This window comes from Bison bison, unplaced genomic scaffold, assembly GCF_000754665.1.
Source record: "Bison bison bison isolate TAMUID 2011002044 unplaced genomic scaffold, Bison_UMD1.0 scf7180017864531, whole genome shotgun sequence".
Lineage (NCBI taxonomy): Eukaryota > Metazoa > Chordata > Mammalia > Artiodactyla > Bovidae > Bison > Bison bison.
The window spans coordinates 7,085,656-7,107,069 of record NW_011495081.1 but is presented as its reverse complement, the minus strand read 5'-3'; the positions used below and the strand labels follow the sequence as shown (position 1 = coordinate 7,107,069).

General features: G+C 37.1%; 1 protein-coding gene across 1 annotated transcript in view; it reads left to right on the top strand.

Annotated features, from left to right (window-relative positions):
• Positions 1-243: 243 nt before the first annotated feature.
• The window catches only part of CCDC73 (coiled-coil domain containing 73), a 113,330-nt gene continuing 92,159 nt past the window's right edge, over positions 244-21,414 (top strand). The window contains exons 1-2 of the mRNA XM_010831815.1: positions 244-381; positions 14,437-14,508. Coding sequence (XP_010830117.1) covers positions 244-381; positions 14,437-14,508 — 210 coding nt within the window. The remainder of the gene's footprint in view (positions 382-14,436; positions 14,509-21,414) is intronic.

Below are 21,414 nucleotides of genomic sequence, written 5' to 3'. Positions count from 1 at the left end.
AGGGTACTAAGGTAAAAGAAAAAGCCTCAGCCACCGAGAAATAGAATAGGATCATTGTTGCTGAGTGTTTTGTGTATCAAGATCAGAATAACAGTGATGACAAAATTGTTATTCAGTGTTAAACCTGGAGGGTTATGGGATACAAGTTGTTTTATTTTTACGATGACTGTGCTTTTACTTGAAAAACCTAAATAAATTTTTTTCAGTTAAAACCTATTTATATTACAGGAAATAAATGTTAATATGGAGAACGATTTTAAGACTGAGTCAGCATCATCTGCCTTCTCTCTTCAAAGTTCTTCAGAGACATTGTTTTCTATTCAACTATTAGATTTCAAAACAAGTTTACTGGAAGCATTAGAAGAATTACGAATGAGAAGGGTGAGTTTCTTTTTAAAACATTAAGTCAGAGAACTTGATTTTGTTCATTATTTTTTTGTCTTAAGGAGAGAAAAAGACAACAAAATAGCTTCTTATTTAGAAAAAAGAAATCTAGCCTCGCCAACAGAGTAAAAGAGAAAAGGTCAGATTTAGTCAACATCTGGAGGTGGAAAAGAAGTTATAAACCAAGGTAAAAAATAAAAGAGATTTCATAAGCTAGCTAGCATTGAGTGCCTTGGAATGCATAGTTAGCATTACAGTTGGATACTGTGACTGATTAAAAAAAAAGAACTGCAGTTTCACAGTACAGTTTTGATAGATACTAATGAAATGATTAAATGATTAAATAAACAAATAACATGATTAAGTGACAATAAATATATGTAGTATTTTGACTTCAAATAATAAAATATCCCTGTTTTTAAAAATGATAACCCTGAAATTTTTAGTAAGGGGATATCTAGTATTAAATTGTAAAAGATGTTTGGTTTTAGCAGGAGATTTGTATTGGACAGAAACCCTGAAAAGCATTTCATTTCTGAGACTCTGAATTTGCAGAACAAGTTATCACCTCTGTGTTAGATTTGAGTTGGTAAGATTCTGATATGAAAAAAATAAATTCTTAATCATTGTAATAATGATCTAGGGATGAAGTAATTAGGACTTACATGTAACTGAGGGTAGATTCTCTCTACCGTAGAGAGAATCAGTAAAATTTGGTGACTTCCTGGAAATAAAGTATAAGTAGGAGTAAAAAAATAACCTGAAAGAGTTTTATTTTTATGAACCCTGTTTTAAGATTTTAAAATACTGAAATTTGTTGTCATAATAAGGAAATTTAATTACCATCCTATATATAAAGCTGCTTTCAACCAATGTAACAAAAGTCTATTAAACAAAGAAGAAATTATGCTTTAAAAAATAGATATCTTGGATAAGTTTTGAAAATAACTTTTTTATAAAACTAGCTTAAAATATTATCTTTTCTGAATAAAGTCCCCTACTATTATTGTGTTGCTGTTGACTTCTTTTTTTATGTCTGATAATATTTGTCTTATATATTGAGGTGTTCCTATATTAGGTGCATATATATTTATACTTGTTACATCTTCTTTGATCTCTTGATCTATGTAGTGTTGTTCTTTGTCTTTTCTAATAGTCTTACTCTTTATTTTAAAGCCTATTTTGTCTGATATAAGTATTGCTGCTCTGGCCTTCTTTAGGTTTCCGTTTGCATGTAATACCTTTTTCCATCCCCTCACTTTGAGTTTATATGTGTGTCTTTAGATCTGAAGCGAGTCTTTTATAGACGGTGTATATATGGGTCATGTTTCTGTATCCATTCAGCCACTCTGTGTCTTTTGGTTGTAACATTTAGTTCATTACGTTTAAGGTAATTATCATTATATATGTTCTTACTGACATTTTGTCAATTGTTTTGGATTTGGTTTATAAGCCTTTCTTCCTCTTTATTCTTTTGTGATTTGATGACTGTCTTTAGGGTTATGTTTGCATTTCTTTTTCTGGTGTATATCTATTATAGATTTTTGGTTTCTGGTTTACTGTGAAGTTTTTGTATAGCAATCTATATATATTCATGATTGTTTTAATTTACTCATCTCTCAATTTCAAATGCATTTTTAAAACCCTACATTTATACTCTACTTCCCTAATTATTGCTGTTGTTGATAGCATATTTTGCATCTAATTATTTTGTGTATCCCTTAATTGCTTATTGTGGATATAAATAATTTTGCTACTTTTGTCTTTCAGAACTCTGCTAACTTTGTATGTGGATGATTTCCTACCTTTACTGTTTCTTTCCCTTTACTGATGAGCTTTTTCATTTCCTAATTTTCTTGTTTCTAGTTGTGGCCTCTTCTTTTTTCTCCTAGAGAAGTTCCTCTAACCATTGCTGTAAAGGAGAAGATATTTACAAGTGATATGACCAATAAGGGGTTAATATCCAAAACATATAAACAGGTCATATAACTCAACATCAGAAAAACAAACAACCTGTTTAAAAATAGGAAGGAGCACTGAGTAGATATTTTTCTAAAGAGGATATACAGATGGCCAACAGGCACATGAAAAGATGCTCAGCGTTGCTAATCATTAGGGAAATGCAAATCAAAACCAAACTGATTCATACCCATCAGAATGGCTGTCATCAAATAGAACACAAACAACAAATGCTGGCAAGGATGTGAAAAAAAGGGAACCCTCATGCACTGTTGGGGAATGTAAATTGACGTAGCCGCAATGGATAACAGTATGGAGATTTCTTGAAGAACTAAAAATAGGACTACCATATGACCCAGCTACTGCACTCCTGGGTATATATTTGAAAGAGCTCAAATGCTAATTCAAATAGATGCATGTACCCCAGTGTTCAGAGAAGCATTATTTAGTTGCCAGGATGTGGAAGCAATCTAAATGTCCATCAGCAGATGAATGGATAAAGAAATTGTGGTGTATACACACACACACACACGTATACATATCCATCCATCCATTCATTCGTCCATACATGTACAGTGGAATACTAAAAGTGAAAATGTTAGTTGCTCAGTCGAGTCTGACTCTTTGAGACCCCATCGACTGTAGCCCACCAGGCTCCTTTGTTCATGTAATTCTCCAGGCAAGAGTACTGGAGTGGGTAGCCATTTCCTTCTCCAGGGTATCTTCCCAACCAAGGGATTGAACCTAGGTCTCCTGCATTGGAATACTACTACAATATTACAATGCTGCTGCTGCTGCTGCTAAGTCGCTTCAGTCGTGTCCGACTCTGTGCGACCCCATAGACAGCAGCCCACCAGTCTCCCCCATCCCTGGGATTATCCAGGCAAGAACACTGGAGTGGGTTGCCATTTCCTTCTCCAGTGCATGAAAGTGAAAAGTGAAAGTGAAATTGCTCAGTTGTGTCTGACTCCCAGCGACCCCATGGACTTCAGCCTACCAGGCTCCTCCGTCCATAGGATTTTCCAGGCAAGAGTACTGGAGTGGGGTGCCATCGCCTTCTCCGACAATACTACAATGGAATACTACTAATCCATGAAAAATGACATTTTGCTGTTTGCAGCAACATAGATGGAAGGCATTATGCAAAATGAAATGTGGAATCTAAAAATTAAAACAGACTAGCATGTGTGTGAAAGTCGCTCAGTCATGTCTGAGTCTTTGCAACCCCATGGACTGTATATAGTCCATGGAATTCTCTAGGCCAGAATACTGGAGTGGGTAGCCTTTCCCTCTCCAGGGGATCTTCCCAACCCAGGGATTGAACCCAGGTCTCCCGCATTGCAGGTGGATTCTTTACCAGCTGAGCCACAAGGGAAGCCCAAGAATACTGGAATGGGTAGCCTATCCCTTCTCCAGAGGATCTTCCTGACCCAGGAATTGAATTGGGGTCTCCTGCATTGTAGGTGGATTCTTTACCAACTGAGCTATGAGGGAAGCCCAACAGACTAGTGAATAAAACAGAAAAGTTGACTCATGGATAAAGAGAACAAACTAGTGGTTACTAATAGGGATAGGAAAGGGAGGAGGAGAGACATACATGGGTAGGTGAAAAAAAGGATTATTATGAGGTTATGTGAAAAAGACGCTTGCTCCTTGGAAGGAAAGCCATGACAAACCTAGACACTGTATTAAAAAAGCAGAGCTATCACTTTGCCAGCAAAGGTCCATGTAGTCAAAGCTATGGTTTCTCTAGTAGTCATGTACAGATGTAGTAAGCTGAGCGCTGAAGAATTGGTGCTTTTGAACTGTGGTGCTGGAGAAGACTCTTGAGAGTCCCTTGGACTGCAAAGAGATCAAATCAGTCAATCCTAAGGGAAATCAACCCTGAATATTCATTGGAAGGACTGATGCTGAAGCTGAAACTCTGATACTTTGGCCATCTGATGCGAAGAGCCAATTCACTGGAAAGACCCTGATGCTGGGAAAGATTGAAGGTAAAAGGAGAAGGGGCGGCAGAGGATGATATGGTTAGGTAGCATCACCAACCAGATGGGCATGAATTTGAGCAAACTCCGGGAGATAGTGAAGGACAGGGAAGCCTGGAATGCTGCAGTCCATGGGTGACAAAGATTTGGACATGACTTAGCGACTGAACAACAACAACAGTGCAAAATCATGTATGTGAAACTTCTGAGAATTGTGAAGCACTGTAGAATTTGAAGAATCTTTCATTCACTAATAATAATAGAAAGCACAAATAGGAAATCTTAAAAGCAGTCAGAAGTGGGAAAAGATTCATTATTTTCAAAAGAACAATAATACTATTAATAGTGGACTTCTTGATAATAATTGCTCAGTCCAGGAGACAGTGGCATGATACTTTAAAGTGCTTAAAACAATTTTGTTCCCCCCAAAACAGCCTCAAAAATGATATCATGTATTTTGATTAGTATTGAATGAGTTTTTCTAAGCGGAAGGAGTAATTATGTAAGTCTTCATACTAGGCAGTGCATTTATATGGATCTGATCTGATCTGGAAGAGGCAAGACTATGGGGATGGGAAACAAATCAATAGTTGCCAGGTGTTGAAGGATGGGATAGGGATTATCTATAAATGGAATGCATAGGAGAATTTTGAGGAGTGATGGATTTTTCTGTATGGTACCGTGATGGTAGAAACATTTCTCCATGCTTCTGTCAAAATCCATAAAACTGTACACCACAGTGAACTATACTATATGCAACCTTTATAAAAATTCAACCAGAGTGTGGGGAGAATTTCAGGATGGAATATAGACTGTGAAAATGTATATAACTGTTTCACCATTACTTCAGTGAAAGACGTGGGTGGGGAAAGAAGCTGATTTAAGAACTTTAGAGATTGTACTTTGAGTTGATCAGTTAAGTCGCTCAGTCGTGTCCGACTCTTTGCGACCCCAAGGACTGCAGCACTCCAGGCTTCCCTGTCCATCACCAACTCCTGGACCTTGCTCAAATTCATGTCCATTAAGCCCATCCAACCATCTCATCCTCTGTCGTGTTGAGTTGATACTGTAAGGCTGAAGATAAGAATGCTTAAATGTTTGCATTAAACACTCTCTGGTTGGCAGATTTATTTTTCATGGGAGTAATACTGAGACTACTTACAGCTATGCTAGGGTTGAACAAATTAAGCAAGTTATAGAGCTGGGTAGAATTTTTTTCTCTGTTGAAGGAAGAAGTTACAAATAAATATGTGTGGGGGGAGGCTAGAATGAATTCTGTGGTGTGGGATTAAAGTTGAAGGTATCAGTATGAACTCATTTAGTATAAACAGATACAGAAATACAGACATGTATACACATTGGTTAGACTATATACATTGATTTTCTGGCTCTGCTGAAAGGGCATAGAGGTAGCAACACACCCATAGCAGGAACCATCTATAGTACTCACTTTTTGGTTCTAAATGTCATTATCTAATAAAAGGAACCAGGACCCCTTGAAGAAGTGGTTTATTCTAGAGTTGGATATCTTGTAGTGCTGGAAGATACTTTAAGAAGGTACTTAAAACAGCATGTCAAAAGGGTACAGAAACCAGCCTTAAAGAATTCCCATGAACATAGCTGGAAGAATTTGAGCAACAAAATAAATGATGATAGTATTGGATTGTAACCCAAAGAATAAAATAAATATCCATTGTACCCTACTAACATAAGTGAATGATAAATAAATGAGGGAGATGGGACAAATCTTTTATCGCAATTAATAAATGTAGGAGGAAGGAGAGAAACAGAAACCACCCTTAAAGCATCACAGTAATAATTACTGCAGGCAAGATCCACAGATGAATGCTGAAATTAGTGGATGAGACTTTAAGGAGAAATAGAATAGTTGTAGTACCTTTCCCAAATTGTGTAGTAAGTTACTGTGATGGTTTTATACATGTTCACAAATTGCTTGATATTCTTTTCTCTAGGAAGTGGAGATTAATTTCCCTCACCTTGATGGTGGACTAAGTTTTAACAGATAGAAAATATAAAGGGAAAAATAGTTTACTGTGGAGAAACTTGGCAAATACCACCTTCACTAAGTGATTAAGTTTAAGATCCCCAGAAAGAATTGGTGTGGTTCAGTAATTCATTGTGAACATCAGGTACTCATGATATGATGTGATGAGAAGGGAACTTTACTGCTGTGGTATTCTTGAAACATCGTTTAATCATGAAAAAATAGCAGACAAACACGATATGTGGAACATCCTACAAGATAGTTCCTCAGTGTTTGTCAGAGCAAGGTCATAAAAAACAAGAGAGAAATTATTACAGATTGGAGGAGTCTAAGGAAACATGATTAACCATAACATGGTGTCCCGTATTATATCCTGAAACAGATATTGGTGGAAAAACTAGTGAAATGTGAAGAAACCTTATAGTCTAATCAATAATATTGTAACAATGTTATTTTCTTAACTTTGATAAATGTACCCTACTTATGTAAAATTTAAAGTTAGGGAAGCTGGATAAAGGGTATATATGAACTCTACTATCTTTATAAGTCTTCTATAAGTCTAAAATAATTTCAAAATAAAAAGTTTGTAAAAGGAAATTTAGACTTTGAAACTGAAAGTTCAAGAAATACTATAGTAGAAATCAATATGATTCTTTTCTTTTTAATTTTAAAGAGATAATAAGCAAGCAAAACTATATTTGATCATTCACTTAATATTTCGTGAACACTTTTGCCAGGTTTTAGAGAATATAATACCATGTAATAATAAAGGATTGCAGAATATATTCTGAGTCTGGACAAGGAAATGTCTCATTTTACTAAGGGGAGTGAGGAAAGCTTCATAGAAGAAATAACTGATGCAGAGATGTTGTGAATGAGTAGGAATTTCGGATCAGTCTTTTTCAGGGTTTATCAGTTATGTTGTTCTTTTCAAGGAATTATTTTTCCCCTTTGATTCTCTCTGTTGCATATTTGTTTTGTGTTTTATTACTGTTCACTCTTATATTTATTATTTCCTTACTTTAATTTGTTCTTTTTGTCTTGAACTTCTAAAGATGGTATTTAGTTGATTAGTTTTCACCTTTGTTCCTTTTCTAATGTACAGCATTTAAGACTAAATTTTTCTCTTAGCGTGCCTTTAGTTGGATCCCACAAATTTATGTAGATTCATTAACTATATTATCTACATCTTTGTTATCATTCAGTTCAGATTGTTATTTATTCTTTGACCCATGCATTATTTAGATGTGTACTACTACTTCTACAAATATTTGAGAGTTTCATTTTACTTTCTATTAACTTTAAAAAAATTTTTTGGATAATTTTATGTCAGATTATAAGCTTTACATAATTTCAGTCACATAATATTTGTGGAACTTTGTTCTCTAGTCAAGCATATAATCAGATTTGCTGAATAGGCCAACAGAGATGAATTCGAAAAAAATATAATATGTATTCTGTGTTTCTTGGATGCAATATAGAATGACTGTGAATTTGGTCAACTTTGTCAATCTTGTTCAAATCTTCTGTATAATTATTTATTTATTTTTTGTCTGCATTTTCCTTCTCCTTTTTCTTTTTCTGTACATATTTCAGTCTGGTTATTTTTTCCCCTTCCTTTCAGTTAATGAATTTTCAGGTTATGTAGTTTGCTGATGAGGTCGATCTGTTGAGTTCTTAATTTTCCTTCTTATATTTTCAGTCCTAATATTTTCATTTGGTTCTTCTTTTATAACTTTCATTCCTCTGCTGAAATTGATATTGTCATATAGTTTCTTGCATATAGTTTCATATATTTAAAGTCTATATATAGTATATATATATATATCTATGAACAGTATGAAAAAGCAAAAAGATATGACTCCAAAATATGAGCCCCCAGGTTGGTAGGTGTCCAATATGCCACTGGGGAAGAGCAGAGAAATAGCTCCAGAACGAATGAAGAGTCTGGGCCAAAGTGGAAATGACACTCAGCTGTGGGTGTGTCTGGTGGTGAAAGTAAAATCTGAGGCTATAAAGAACAGTATTGCATAGGAACCTAGAATATTTGGTTCATGAATCAAGATAAATTGGACATGGTCAAGCAGGAGATGGTGTGAGTGAACATTGACATTTGAGGAATCAGTGAACTAAAATGGACAGGAATGGGTGATTTTAATTCAGATGACCATTATATCTACTAATGTGGGCAAGAATCCCCTACTAATGTGGGCAAGAATCCCCCAAGAAGGATTGGAGTAGCCCTTATAGTCAACAAAAGAGTCTGAAATGCAGTACTTGGGTGCAGTCTCAAAACCAACAGAATGATCTCTGTTCATTTCCACGGCAAACCATTCAACATCACAGTAATCCAAGTCTATGCCCCAACCACTACGGCCAAAGAAGCTGAAGTTGAACAGTTCTCTGAAGACATACAAGACTTTCTAGAACTAACACTAAAAAAAGATATCCTTTTCATCATAGGGGATTGGAATGCACAAGTAGGAAGTCAAAAGATATCTGGAATAACAGGCAAGTTTGGCCTTGGAGTACAAAATGAACCAGCACAAAGGCTAACAGAGTTTTGCCAAGAGAACACATTGGTCATAGCAAACACCCTCTTCCAACAACACAAGAGACGACTGTACACATGGACATCACCAGAGGGCCAGGATTTAAATCTGATTGATTATATTCTTTGCAGCCGAAGATGGAGAAACTCTACAGAGTCAGCAAAAACAAGATTGGGAGCTGACTGTGGCTCAGATCATGAGTTTCTTATTTCAAAATTCACGCTTAAATTGAAGAAAGTAGGGAAAACCACTAGGCCATTCAGGTATGACTTAAATCAAATCCCGTATGATTATACAGTAGAGGTGATGAATAGATTCAAGGGATTAGATCTGGTAGACAGAATGCCTGAAGAACTGTGGCTGAAGGTTTGTAACACTGTGTAGGAAGCAGTGACAAGAACCACCCCCAAGAAAAAGAAATGTGAGAAGGCACAATGGTTGTCTGAGGAGGCCTTACGAATAGCTGAAAAATGAAGAAAAACGAAAGGCAGGGGAGAAAGGGAAAGATACACCCAACTGAATGCAGAGTTGCAGAGAATAGCAAAGAGGGATAAGAAAACCTTAAGCAAACAATGCAAAGTAATGGAGAAAAACAATAGAATGGGAAAGACTAGAGATTTCTTCAAGAAAATTGGAGATACCACGGGAACATTTCATACAAAGATAGGCACAGTAAAGGACAGAAACATCAAGGACCTAAGAGAAGCAGAAGATATTAAGAAGTGGTAACAGAATACACAGAAGAGCTATACAAAAAGTCTTAATGACCCAGATAAGCTTTACTGGTGGCTCAGGTGGTAAAGAATCTCCCTGCATGCAGGAGACATGGGTTCAGTCCCTGGGTCGGGAAGATTCCCTGGAGAAGGAAATGGCAACCCACTCCACTATTCTTGCCTAGGGAATCCCATGGACACAGGAGCCTGGTGGGTTACAATCCACAGGGTCACAAAGAGTCAGATATGACTTAGCAACTAAACAACGAACTCTGATGGTGTGGTCACTCATCTAGAGCCAAACATCCTGGAATGTGAAGTCAAGTGGCCCTCAGGAAGCATTATTATGAACAAAGCTAGTGTAAGTGATTGAATTCTAGCTGAGCTATTTCAAATCCTAAAAGATGATGCTGTGAAAGTGCCACACTCAATATGCCAGCAAATTTGGAAAACTCAGCAGTGGCCACAGGACTGGAAAAGGTCAGCTTTCATTCCAATCCCAAAGACAGACAGTGCCAAAGAATGTTCAAATTACCACACAGTTGTGCTCATTTTATGTGCTAGCAATGTAATGCTCAAAATCCTTCAAGGTAGGCTTCAGCAGTACATGAACTGAACATGTCTAGATGTACAAGCTGGATTTAGGAAAGGTGAGGAAAAAGAGATCAAGTTGCCAACATCCGTTGGATCACAGAAAAAGCAAGTGAATTCCAGAAAAACATCTACTTCTGTTTCATTGACTATGCTAAAGCCTTTGACTGTGTGAATCAACAACAAACTGTAAAAAAGTCTTAAAGAAATGGGAATACCAGACCACCTTACCTGTCTCCTGAGAAACCTGTATGCAGGTCAAGAAGCAATAGTTAGAATCAGACATGGAACAATGGACTGGTTCAAATTTGGGAAAGGAGTACATCAAGGCTGTCAATAAGTATATTGTCACCCTGCATATTTAACTTATATTAAGAGTACATCATGCAAAATGCCAGGCTGACTCATAAGCTGGAATTAAGATTACTGGGAGAAATATCAACAACCTCAGATATGCAGATGATATAATTCTAATGGAATAAAGCAAAGAGGAACTAAAGAGCTCCTGATAAGAGTGAAAGAAGAGAGTGAAAAATCTGGCTTAAAACTCAACGTTCAAAGAACTAAGATCATGGCATCCAGTCCCACCACTTCATGGAAAATAGATGGAGAAAAAGTGGAAACAATAACAGATTTTATCTTCTTGGGCTCCAAAATCAAATCACTATAGATGGTGACTGCAGCCATGAAATTAAAAGATGCACACTCCTTGGAAGAAAGCTGTGACAAATGTAGACAACATATTAAAAAGCAGAGACATCACTTTGCCAACAAAGGTCCGTATAGCTAAAGTTATGGTTTTTCCAATAGTAATCTATGGATGTGAGAGTTTGACCGTAAAGAAGGCAAGAATTGATGCTTTCAAGCTGTGGTGCTGGAGAAGATTCTTGAGAGTTACTTGGACAGCAAGGAGATCAAACCAGTCAGTCTTAAAGGATATCCTCTGAATATTCATTGGACTAAAGCTTCAGTACCACCTGATGGGAAGACCTGACTCGTTGGAAAAAGACCCTGATGCTAGGAAAGATTGAGGGCAGGAGAAGGGAGCAACAAAGGATGAGATGGTTGGATAGCGTCACTGACTCAATAAGGTGTGAGTTTGAGCAAACTCTGAGAGATAGTGAAGGACTGGGAAGCCTGGCATGATGCAGTATATGGGGTTGCAAAGAATTAGACACGACTTAGTGACTGAATAACAACAATACCTATAAACTCGAATATATGGACCCGTAGATCTGTTTCTGTTGTCTCTTTTTTTCCTTCATTTTTGGGTCATTTGATGTTTGGTGGGGTGCAGCCAAAAAAAAAAAAATAGCAATGATTTGCTAAGGAAATTAGTAGGAAGGAAACTGGGTAATTAATGGTGTAATTCTTGCTGGGATAATCCCATGGACAAAGGAGCCTGGTGGGCCACAGTCCATGGGGTCAAAAAAGTCATACATAACTGACCAGCTGAACATGCATACAATGTGGTAAATAATATTAAGCAGCATTTCAGTTCCCCGTAAAATTAGTTGTGCTGTCATAACCCTTTTGCAGTTATAATGATTTGTAGAATCTGTATCTTAAACTACATGGAAAACTGGGAAAATGAGTGTTATCCACATTGCTGAAAGTAACATTATAATATACTTCTACTGTGTTAGGATTTTGGTATAACTTCTTGCTTTTTATTAAAAATTATTATTTACATTTTATTTGAACTTTTCACTTTTTTTCATTCTTCAGGCAGTTTTCAAAAATCATTAATAAAAATTCTTATTAAATTGTCAATGAGAAAAAAATATGATAAATTTGGTAAGGAAATCCCATATGAAACTTCAATAAAATATCCAAGAATATAGAACCTTAAAAAAGACTTTAAAAACTAAACTTTAAAGTGTTTATTTTTTATTGGCTGCCTTAGGACTACAAGGATTTTATTGTTTTTACAAAAACAATAAAAGAGGAGTAATTTGCTGGTTTATTTACTCTTTATAACCTTTAGAAAGTGACATGCTTTTTTTAAAGTACTTGCTTCAGGCTGTAGTTTTACACGATGGACTGTGCATTGGTCAGGCCTCTTCAATTCTTGACCCTGAACAGATTTAGGGACGTAGTATATATAGCAGGCTCTTGTCCAAGTAGCCAAAACTGTGACTGGGTACTTTCATTCTCCTTTTCAAACTCATAATCTACCTCCTACGAAATGGCCCAATTCAGTTTTTCATATTGTCTAATACAATATTAATCACTCTTTCAGAGGGTTTCTTGGTTTGATTAAGTACCAAGTATCAAAAATAAATATTTCTAATATGCATGGAATAGCCTAAATGTTCACACTTAAAGAAAAGCTGTTTCCTAAGAAAGAAATTTCTTTTTTAGGAGCTTTTGAATTTATGGTTATCGAGCTGTTGCAGATTTTGTTTATCTCCTTAGTTGAGGTTTGGTAGTTTGTTGTTTTGGAATAATTGGTCTGTCTCTGTAAGTTGTCACATTTATGACCATAAACTTGTTTGTAGCATTCCCTTAACTTTTTAATGGCTATAGAACTTCTGTACATGGTTTCTTTTAGCATTTTGCACATATTTTAAAATTATTGATTTAAAGTCTGTCTAGGTCCATTGTCTGCATTTGCTCAGGGACAGTTACTATTAAATTGTTTGTTTGTTTTCCTGTGTATGAATCACTCTTCTGTTTACCTGGATGCCTTATAATTTTTTGTTGAGAAATGGACATTTTGTTGAGAAATGGGCATTTTGAGTATGTGACAGCTCTGGAAATACGATTCCTCCTTCTCTACAGGGTTGCTGCTTGTTTTTGTCTCTGTTTAGTGACTTTTCTGAAATAATTTTAAGTCTTCAGTTTTTGTCACGTGTGCCATGTTCTTAGCTTAGTGATCAGCTAGTGCTTTGTCTGACAGAGATAGCCTAAAATACCTGGAAGCAAAACAAACAAGAAAACCTCTCAGTCTTTGCAGAAGAGCTGTCTGTGAGTGTGTGTGTGTGTGTGTGTGTGTGTGTGTGTGATAAGTGTGTGTGTGTGGTGACAGTCCTCTAACACTCAACCAGTCCCCTTTCAAGTCTACCTGTCAAAGTTTCCAATAGAAGCTTCAGATTTCTCTAGTGAGACTTCTGTTTATTGTGCGGACAAATTCAAGAATATTACAGTATTTTAAACAAAATCAGAGTTTTTCTAAATAACTGCTTCCTGGCTGACTTTAGACTTCCTCCCTTGATTTTGGGTCTCTTTGTGCTGCTTCCCAGAGAGGGTCTGTCTTTGCAGCTCTTCCAGCTGTATCTCACTGCTTAATTAGTTGGGTGGTGGTATCAGGTAGGGAATAGGAGCATTTTCTGATGTTTCTATTAAGCCCTCAGTCTTTAGTGAACCTGATTCTCAAGGTGAAGCCTTCACTAGAATTCTGATCCCTTTTCTGTATTTAATGGTAGGCCTAGAATGTATTCCTTCCCCTGCCCCAGTGATAGAACTGTTGTTTTATTTTTGTAGCCTTCTCTCAGCTTCAGGGGGTTTCCACAAGTGCTCTCATGCTACAGTTTTTATTGCCCTACCCCCCCGTAGATTAACGGTTTTGTTCTTTCAAGGAGATAAGAAAGATAGTCTTGTCTAAGTAAGTTTTTAGTGTTGTCGGTTGATTCCTTTTCCTAGCTACAGAGGTTTTCCACTAGTGTCCTTAGATGTACTTTTGATTTTCCTTTCCCCTGCAGATTAAGTTTTTGGTCTGTAGTAGATTTAGGGAAGATGGCTTGTGACTGCTCTTCTCCTCTCCAACCAGTACCACAGGGGGAAAGTTTTCTCAGATTCTTTCCTTCCTTTTCTGTAAGCACCTAGTGGGTTTCATGGAAGAAAAACCTGCCAGAAAGCATTAACCTCCTTATTTCTCTAGCCATCAGGAGATTCATCTTCTTACACCAGCCCATGCTCTGCCTTTAGAAATGTATTAAGGACTTGTAGCTGAGTTTTCTTATCAGTACTCAGTGGCTTATGTTCCAGGTACGCAAATGCTGTGGTTCTTTTCTCCCTGCAGGTACCTGTCTCAATCCAGATTTTGGATTACTTGGTTGATATGGGACCTCAGTTCTCTGATGGATTTAACTATTTAACTTGCAACATTTCCAACTTTTTTTTCTTGTTGTAAGGGTGGGAGGATGTTGTTTTTTATCTCTTTAGATCTCTTTCTCCTTAGAATGAACCAAAACTGGAAGTTTTCAAGTCCTTATTTACTAGCATTTTTCTTCTTTTTGACTTAGGAAGCAGAAACTCAGTATGAAGAGCAGATTGCTAAAATTATTATGGAGACACAAGAACTTAAATGGCAAAAGGTGAGTATTTCCTCTTCTGATTATCATTTTATTTAAAAATGTATTTTAATCCTTACTTGCAAAGATAATTTTTAAATTTCCAAAATATAATATTTGGAGAATTGTGCATCACTTTAGAGTCTCCAAAAAATTACAGCTAAAACTATTAATAACATTTGGGCTTCCAAAAAACAGAATAACCATTTATTTTTCATGCTTTCTAATAGGAAAATAGCAAAGGATAACTCTGGAAACTATTGTGAATTATTTCATATCTGAAAAACATATTGTGTATTATAGAAGAGTCAAAGTATTTTTTAAGAAATGTAACCTCAGAATAGTTCCATATTTTCCTAGGCTATTATTACATATTATAACCAAATATTTAAAAAATCTGATTCTCTTTTGATCCTTATCCATATAGAAGCATTTTTGATAGTGCTTCTCTTGCCTTTCCAGCAAAGTAACTTTAACAACTAAAAACTGAAAGCTTAATCAAGATGGCCCTTCTTTGCAGTGTTAGGCAGTTTTGAAACAGGAACACAGAGACAACACGTCAGAATCAGAATTCACATAATAGAGAGGACAGGCCTACGATGGGAATTTTGAAGCCAGACAGATCAACAAGGTTGTGTAGAAATGGGAGTAAAACCAGAGTTGGGTTACATGAGGGACAGGTCTGAAATAAAGAAACCTGTCTGTGCAGAGGAAAAAACAGATAAATTCCAAATGCAATTGAAACTTCCAAGCATATTTCAGAACGTAAAGTCATAGCTTATTTTGAATAGAGAGCATTAACAGTCAAAAGTTATCAGAATCTTTAAGTTAATCAGTAAGTTTTATATAGTCCAGTTTAAAATACCACTTGTGTATATGGGATACTTACGCTGATTCTAAGATTTATGTGGAAATAAACTTGAAAAAAGTGCCTGGGAAAGTTTTGAAAACAAAGAGGATGAAATAGTCCCACAAGAATCATAAACGTATTTTAAAGCTGCAATAATTGAAATAGCTTGGTAGTATACATGAACAGAGGAGAAGGCAATGGCAACCCACTCCAGTACTCTTGCCTGGAAAATCCCATGGATGGAGGAGCCTGGTGGGCTGCAGTCCATGGGGTTGCTAAGAGTCAGGCACGACTGAACAACTTCACTTTCACTTTTCACTTTCATCCATTGGAGAAGGAAATGGCAACCCACTCCAGTATTCTTGCCTGGAGAATCCCAGGGACAGAGGAGCCTAGAGGGCTGCCGTCGATGGGGTCGCACAGAGTCAGACACGACTGAAGCGACTTAGCAGCAGCAGCAGCAGCAGCATACATGAACAGGCATCCGGTCCCATCACTTAATGGGAAATAGATGGGGAAACAGTGGAAACAGTGTCGGACTTTATTTTTTTGGGCTCCTAAATCAAGTCCTGGGTGTTCTTTGGAAGGAATGATGCTAAAGCTGAAACTCCAATACTTTGGCCACCTCATGCAAAGAGTTGACTCATTGGAAAAGACTCTGATGCTGGGAGGGATTGGGGGCAGGAGGAGAAGGGGACAACAGAGGATGAGATGGCCGGATGGCATCACCGACTCGATGGACATGAGTTTTAGTGAACTCCGGGAGTTGGTGATGGACAGGGAAGCCTGGCGTGCTGTAATTCATGGGGTCTCAGAGTTGGACATGACTGAGCGACTGAACTGAACTGACACATGAACAGATAAAATATAACAGAGTCCAGAAATAGATCCAAATACATGAGATAATTAGTGAATGGTAATACCAGACCACGTGATCTGCCTCCTGAGAAATCTGTATGCAGGTCAAGAAGCAACAGTTAGAACTGAACATGGAACAACAGACTGGTTCCAAATACGGAAAGGAGTATATCAAGGCTGTGTATTGTCACCCTGTTTATTTAACTTATATGCAGAGTACATCATGAGAAATGATGTATGAAGCACAAGCTGGAATTAAGATTGCCAGGAGAAATACCAATACCCTCAGATATGTAGATGACACCACCCTTATGGCATAAAGCAAAAAAGAACTAAAGAGCCTCTTGATGAAAGTGAAAGAAGAGAGTAAATCAGTTGGCTTAAAGCTCAACATTCAGAAAACTAAGATCATGGCATCTGGTCCTATCGCTTCATGGCAAATAGATGGGGTAACAGTGGCTGACTTTGTTTTTTGGGGCTCCAAAATCACTGCAGATGGTGACTGCAGCCATGAAATTAAAAGACGCTTACTCCTTGGCAGAAAAGTTATGACCAGCGTAGACAGCATATTAAAAAGCAGAGACATTACTTTGCCAACAAAGGTCCGTCTAGTCAAGGCTATGGTTTTTCCAGTAGTTATGTATGGATGTGAGAGTTGGACTGTGAAGAAGGCTGAGTGCCAAAGAATTGATGCTTTTGAACTGTGGTGTTGGAGAAGACTGTTGAGAGTCCCTTGGACTGCAAGGAGATCCAACCACTCCATTCTAAAGGAGATCAGTCCTGGGTATTCATTGGAAGGACTGATATTGAAGCTGAAACTCCAATACTTTGGCCACCTCGTGCAAAGAGCTGACTCATTGGAAAAGACTCTGATGCTGGGAGGGATTGGGGGCAGGAGGAGAAGGGGACGACAGAGGATGAGATGGCTGGATGGCGTCACTGACTCCGATGGACGTGAGTCTGAGTGAACTCCGGGAGTTGGTGATGGACAGGGAGGCCTGGCGTGCTGCGATTCATGGGGTTGCAAAGAGTCGGACACGACTGAGCGATTCAACTAAACTGAACTGAAGACTGTCAAGGTAGTGTCCTCAGTTACTGCAGTGAATTCTAATAAACATGGTTTTGCTTTATTAAAAGGTTGGTTGGGTGTTTTGGTTGAGTTCATTTTTGTGTATGGTGTTAGGTAAGGGTTCAGCTTCATTCTTTTGCATATTTGTATCCAGTTTTTCTAGAACCTTTGGTTGGCAAGACTGTTCTTTCCTGATTGAATGATCTTGGCACCCTTGTCAAAAATATTTGACTATGTAAGAGGGCTTATTTCTGGGCTCTTAATTTTGTTCCATTGGTCCATGTGTCTTTCTTTATGCCATTACTACACTGTTTTGATTCCTAGAGCTTTCCAGTAAGTTTTGAAATCAGGACATGTGAATCTCCGAGCTTTGTTCTTCTTTTTCAAGATTATTTGACTGTTTGGGGTTCCTTGAGATTCCATTTGAATTTTAGGATGAGTGTTTCTATTTCTGCAAAAATATCATTGGAATTCTCATAGAGATTGCGTTGAATCTATAGGGAACTTTGGATAGTATTGACATCTTACTAACATGAAGCTTTCTAATCCCAGCACAAAGGATGTGTTTACACTTTTTATGTTTTATTTAATTTATTTTCTTTTGGCACTGTTTTGTAGTTTTCGTTATACAGGTCTTTTATCTCCTTGACCGAGTGAATTTCTGTGTATTTTATTCTTGTTAGTGCTATTGTAAATGTAACTGTTTTCTTAATTTCATTTTTGGGTTGTTCATTGTATTGAACATGCAACTGATTTTGGTGTGACTGTATCTTATTACTTTGCTAAATTCATTTATTCAATTTTTTGGTGGAATCTTTAGGGTTTTGTACATATAAGACCTGCAGACAGATAATTCTACTTTTTCTTTTTCAAACTGGATTTCTTTTTCTTGCCTCATTGCTTTGACTAAGGCTTCTAATACTATGTTGAGGAGAAGCTGTAAAAGTGGGCATCCTTGCTTTCTTCCTAACCTTAGAGGAAAAGCTTTCGGTCCTTTACCATTGAGTATTATGTTCATGTGGGGTTTACAAATATGGCTATTATGTTGAAGTAGTTTCCTTCTTTTCCTAGTTTGTTGAGTTTTTTTTTTTAAATCATGAAAGGGTATTGAGTTTTGTCATTTCCTTTTTATTTCATAAGTTGAGATAATTGTGTGCTTTTTTCCCCCTTCATTGTGTTAATATGGTTTATTGCATTGATTGACTTTTTGTTGTTGAACTCTTCTCTTATCCCAAGGATAAATCCTACTTGGTCATGGTGTATGATCCTTTTATCTGAATTCAGTTTGCTGGTGGGTTTTTTTTTTTTTTTTTAGAAATGTTGCATCACTGTTCTTTAGGGGTATTGGTCTATAGTATTCTTTTTTTGACGTGTTTTTTCATCTGGCTTTGGTATCAAGGTGACACTGGCTTAAAAGCATGAGTTAGGAAGTATTCCTTCCTTTTCAACTCTTTGGAAAAGTTTGAGGAGGATTGCTGTTAATTCTTCTTTAAATGTTTGATCAAGCTCAGGGCTTTTCTGTGTTGGGTGTTTATTTTTTATTACAGATTCAATCTCCTTAATAGTTACAAGCTTAAGCTAAAGCTAAACTGAAGTCCCTCAGTCGTGTCTGACTTTTTGCGACCCCATGGACTGTAACCTCCCAGTCTCCTCCATCCATGGGATTTTCTAGACAAGAATACTGGAGTGGGTTGCCATTTCCTTCTCCAGGAGGTCTTCCTGACCCAGGGATTAAACCCATGACTCCCGCATTGTAGGCAGACACTTTATTGTCTGAGTCATCAGGGAAGTCCTAATAGTTATAGGTCTGTTAAATTTTTCTGTTTCTTTGTTATTTGGTAGGTTTTGCATTTCTAGGAATTCTCCATTTCATCTAGGTTACCCAATTTGTTGGCATAGAATTGTTCATAATACTCTTATCAGTTCAGTTCAGTCGCTCAGTCATGTCCGACTCTTTGTGACCCCATGAACCACAACACGCCAGGCCTCCCTGTCCATCACCAACTCCTGCGGTTTACCCATACTCATGTCCATTGAGTCGGTGATGCATCCAACCATCTCATCCTGTGTTGTCCCCCTTCTCCTCCTGCCTTCAATCTTTCCCAGCATCAGGGTCTTTTCAAATGAATCAGCTCTTTGCATCAGATGGCCAAAGTATTGGAGTTTATGAACACCCAGGACTGATCTCCTTTAGGATGGACTGGTTGAATCTCCTTGCAGTCCAAAGTACTCTTATAATACTTTTTATTTCTGCAGAATCAGTAGTAATGCCCCCACTTCCATTTTTGAAATTTGAGCACTTTCAAAATTTGAGCCTTTTCTTTTTTTCTTAGTCCATCTGTCCTGTGTTTAGTCTCTCAGTCGCGTCTGACTTTGCAACCCCACAGACTGAGGCCCTCCAGGCTCCTCTGTCCATGGGGATTCACCAGGCAAGAATACTGGAGTAAGTTGCCATGCCCTCCTCCAGGGAATCTTTCCATTCCAGGGATCGAACCCAGGTCTGCCTCATTGCAGGCAGGTTCTTTACCATATGAGTCACCAGGGAAGCCCAGTCCATCTAGGTAAAGGTTTGTCAATTTTGTTAACTTTTCAAAGAACCAACTTTTTTTTTTTTAATTGTTTTTTAGAACCAACTTTTAATTTCACTGATTTTCTCTATTTTTCTTTTCTAAAATTTTTAGATTTATTTTTGGCTGTATTGGGTCTTTAGTCAAGTTGTGGAGTGCAGGGACCACCCTCTAGTTGTGGAGCACAGGTGTCTCACCGCGGTGAATTCTGTTGTGTGGAACGTGGGCTCTAGGGCATGCAGGCTTCAGTGGTTGTAGCTCACGGACTCGAGTGCGCAGGCTCAGTAGCTGAGGTGCATGCGGTTAGTTGTTCCACGCCATGTGGAATTTTCCCAGATTAGGGATTAAACCCGTGTCTCGAACCTGTGTCCCCTGCGTTGGCAGGCTGTTTCTTTACCACTGAGCCACCAGGGAAGCCCTGTCTATTATTTTTCTATTCTCTATTTTATTTATCTCTGCTCTGAGCTTCATTATTTTCTTTCTGTGGTTAACTTTGGGTTTGGTTTGTTCTTCTCTTTATCAAGTGTAAAGTTAGGTTGTTGATTTGAGATCTTTCTTGTTTTTTAATGTAAGTATTTATAGTTATAAATATTCCCATTAGCGTGTCTTTTGCTGCATCCCATCAGTTTTGGTATGTTTTTTTGTTTGTTTTCATTTGTCCTTCTTTATTTTCTAATTTTCCTTGTGATTTATTTAATCACAGTTGTTTAAGAGTTTGTTGTTTAATTTTCACAAATATATGGGTTTTCTAGTTTTCCTCCTGTTACTGATTTCTAACTTCTTCCCATTGTGATCAGAGAGGATACTTTGAATGCAATCAAAATCTATTGCAACTTAATTTGTGGCCTAGCATATGGTCTGTCCTGGAAAAATGTCCAATATGCACCTGAGAAGAATATATATTTTGTTTTGGGGTAGAGTGTTCTGTTTATGTCTGTTAGATCTAGGTTGTTTACTGTGTTATTCCAGTCTCCTCTATTTCCTTGTTATCTTCTAACTGGGTATTCTGTTTTTGAGAATGAGGTGTTGAAGTCTTCAACTGTTATTGTAGAACTATTTATTGCTTCAATTCTGTCCATTTTTGCTTCATATATTTTGATGGTCTGTCATTTGGTTCATAAATGTTTATGATTGTTATCTTTTTCCTTATTGAATGTTTTATGAATATATAATGTCTTTCTATGTCTATTGTAACTTTTTAAAGTCCGCTTTTTTGTTTGGTTGGTTGTTATTTTGATGGAATATCTTTTTCCACTTTTTTATTTTAACGTATTTGTGTCTTTAGATTTAAAGTTAGCCTTTTGTAGATAGCATAAAGTTGGATCACATTTTCTATGCATTCTTCCAGTGTTTGTCTTTTGATGAGAGACTTTAAATATACATTTAAAGTAATTACTGATAAGGAATGACTAACTTCTATCATTTTGCTGTCTGTTTTATATGTATCTGATAGATTTTTGTCCTCATTTCCTGATTACCATCGTCTTTTGTGTTTAGTTGATTTTTTATGGTAAAATGTTTGAATTCCTTTCTCATTTCCTTTTGTGTATACTCTCTAGCTATTTCCTTTTTGGTTACCATAGGTA